The 2,297-nt window shown below is 69.9% G+C and overlaps 1 protein-coding gene across 1 annotated transcript; it reads right to left on the reverse strand.

The window, feature by feature from the left end:
- Window positions 1-15: 15 nt before the first annotated feature.
- Window positions 16-2,240, reverse strand: MAF1 (MAF1 homolog (S. cerevisiae)). The gene is made up of 7 exons (XM_004679569.2): window positions 1,683-2,240; window positions 1,465-1,593; window positions 1,237-1,402; window positions 1,016-1,137; window positions 829-948; window positions 599-739; window positions 16-497 (listed from the first exon to the last, which is right to left on the reverse strand). Exons 1-7 carry the CDS (start codon window positions 1,763-1,765, stop codon window positions 476-478), a joined length of 783 nt encoding a protein of 260 aa, XP_004679626.1. The 5' UTR covers window positions 1,766-2,240; the 3' UTR covers window positions 16-475.
- Window positions 2,241-2,297: the final 57 nt, after the last annotated feature.

Here is a 2,297-nt window from a genome sequence, read left to right on the forward strand (position 1 = left end):
GGAGCAGGCTGCACAGTAAGTCACAGAAACTTTTATTGGAAACAAACGAGCTGCAGCAAAGTGACACTCAGTGCACGCGGCCCGGCGGGCAGGATGCGGGTCCAGGCGGGCGCCGGGCAGCCCAAGCGCCGGTGGATGACCACTGGGGCCTGCTCGCCGGGTCTTGGGCCCTCTGGGCTGGAGTGTACAGACCCGGGCCTGACCCAGTACAAAATATAAAAATAAACTCTGGGGTTCCTCTGCCCTGCTGTGTCAGTCCTGGGGCAGACCTGTGCCGGCCTGTCCGGTCAAGGACGACAGGAACCGGTGGGGCGAGTGGACATCCATAGGCCGGAGCCAGAGAGCTAGGCGGGCATGGCCTGGTGCGGCTGTGGCTGTGCCGGGGTCCCGCCAGCAGCTGGGGGGTCCTGGGGCCGTCCCCGGGCAGGACCAGTGTTGGGTGAAGCTGGGTGAAGCCGGGGCTCTGCTCCTGCCCTCACATACAGATCACGGGGACCCTGGGCAGAGGCAGGCCGCAGTGAGCCGGGCGTCCAGAGGCGGCCCCACGCCGCCCCCCAGCCTGGGCGCTGGGGACCGGGACACCGGCGGCGGCGGGCACCTGTCTTCCTCCATGGCGCTGGTCTCCTCAGGTGCCGCCGCGCCGCCTCCACCGCCGCCGTCCTCCTCCTCCTCCTCCTCCTCCTCGCCCAGCTCCATGTCCAGCTCGTTGCCCACCTCTGAGGGGGTGTAGGTGGACCCGCTGGGGCACGTGGGGGAACCAGATCTTAGGACTGAGCCGCAGAGCACGTCGGGGAGGGCAGGCGGAGGGCACGCGGGGCGGGCGCCCACCTGATGGAGCGGCAGCTGAAGAAGACGACGCGCTTCAGCCGCTTGTTGTAGAAGAAGTAGTTGAAGGACCAGAGGCTGCCGTCCTCCCCGAAGGGGTCCGAGTCCAGGTCCGGGTTGTAGCTGGGGGTGGGTGGGGGTGTGAGGCAGGCCCGCGCGCGCCCGGGGCCCGGCGGGGACGCCCGCCCACCTGTAGATGTCGCACTCGGCCAGGCAGATCTCCTCGTCCACCGCGTTCCACAGCTGCGGCTTCAGGGCCTTGAAGTCCTCCCGCACTGCAGAGAACAGGCTGCAGTTGACGGCGTTCACCACCTGGAACGGTCACAGCGGGGCTGGGGTCCGGCACCGCACGCGGCCGGGAAGGGGCGTGGGGCAGCGGGCTGCGGGCGCCCTCCCCCGCCCGGCCCTCACCCAGCTGAGGCTGGGCTCCCGGCTGAACTCGTGGCTTCGGGCCGTGCTGAAGTCGTAGTCGGGCCGGAAGGACTCGTTGAGCGTGGCGATCAGGTAGAAGAGGGTCTTGCGGCTACACTTGTCGCTGAGGGGACCCTCGTCCTCTCCGCCTTGGCTCTTGCTCAGCCTGCGGAAAGGAAGGTCAGTGCCGGAGCCCTGCCGCCTGGCCGCGGCGCTCCGCCGGCTCACCTGCTGGGGCTGAGGCCTGAGGTCTGGGGCGGGGACAGCGCCTCCAGCACGTGCGGCTGGCCCTCCTGGCAGAACTGCTTGAACATGTGCTTGTCGTCCCCCGCCATCTTGCAGGAGTAGCTCTCGATCCTGCCGCCAAGACCAGGGCGCGCGTCACAACCCGGTGCTGCCGCGGCCGCCGCGCCACGGGGATGCGGTCCCCGGAGCCCCGCCCTCACCTGCCAATGATGTGGGCGTCGCCAGTCTCCACCGTCAGCTGCGAGTTGATGGCCTCAAAGCTCGAATTCTCCAACAGCTTCATGTCCTTGGTGAGGGGGTGCTGTGCTGAGGGGCTGGTGCGGCCTGAGGACCGGCAGGCCGTGGGTGCCTGGCCAGAGCTCCTTCCGCCCTTCTGGGTCGCTCCCCTGCCCGCTCCCGCGCCCGCTCGCAGGCTGGCCAGGCCGCAGGGGAGGCCAAGAGGTGCCGTTACCCAGCCTGGCAAGCCCAGGCCCCGCCCCCTGCACCCATCCTCAGGCCTCGCGGCCCCGGGGCTGGGTGTGGGGCCCTTCGGGGATCTGCTCAGCCTGGGGCTGAGTGCTTGGCCTCGGCAACCCCGGGGGACGGAAGGGTCCCCCCTCCAAGGAGTGACTGTGCCGTGGAGGGCAGTGATTCCCGCAGGCCCGCGCGGCCCGCCTCCTCCGCCAGGGTGGGAATCGGGGCTCAGGGCCGGCGGCCAGCTGACCCAGTAGCCCCTGTTCTAGGCTGCTGCCTAGCGTGGGGAGGGGCAACCCACCCGCTCCTCCGTCGGTCTCCGCTGGTGCACCCAATTTCTCCGGGCGCCAAGGAGCGGCGGC

This window comes from Condylura cristata, unplaced genomic scaffold (assembly GCF_000260355.1).
Source record: "Condylura cristata isolate star-nosed mole 26May11 unplaced genomic scaffold, ConCri1.0 scaffold00009, whole genome shotgun sequence".
Classification (NCBI taxonomy): Eukaryota; Metazoa; Chordata; class Mammalia; order Eulipotyphla; family Talpidae; genus Condylura; species Condylura cristata.

Excerpts from the sequence above, each read along its gene's own strand:
- MAF1 (XM_004679569.2), bottom strand. The coding sequence starts at position 1,765 with ATGAAGCTGTTGGAGAATTCGAGCTTTGAGGCCATCAACTCGCAGCTG. Across the intron at positions 1,403-1,464 it reads TCAGGCCTCAGCCCCAGCAG|GCTGAGCAAGAGCCAAGGCG; the intron begins GTGAGCCGGCGG and ends TCCTTTCCGCAG. Across the intron at positions 740-828 it reads TTCAGCTGCCGCTCCATCAG|CGGGTCCACCTACACCCCCT; the intron begins GTGGGCGCCCGC and ends CACGTGCCCCAG.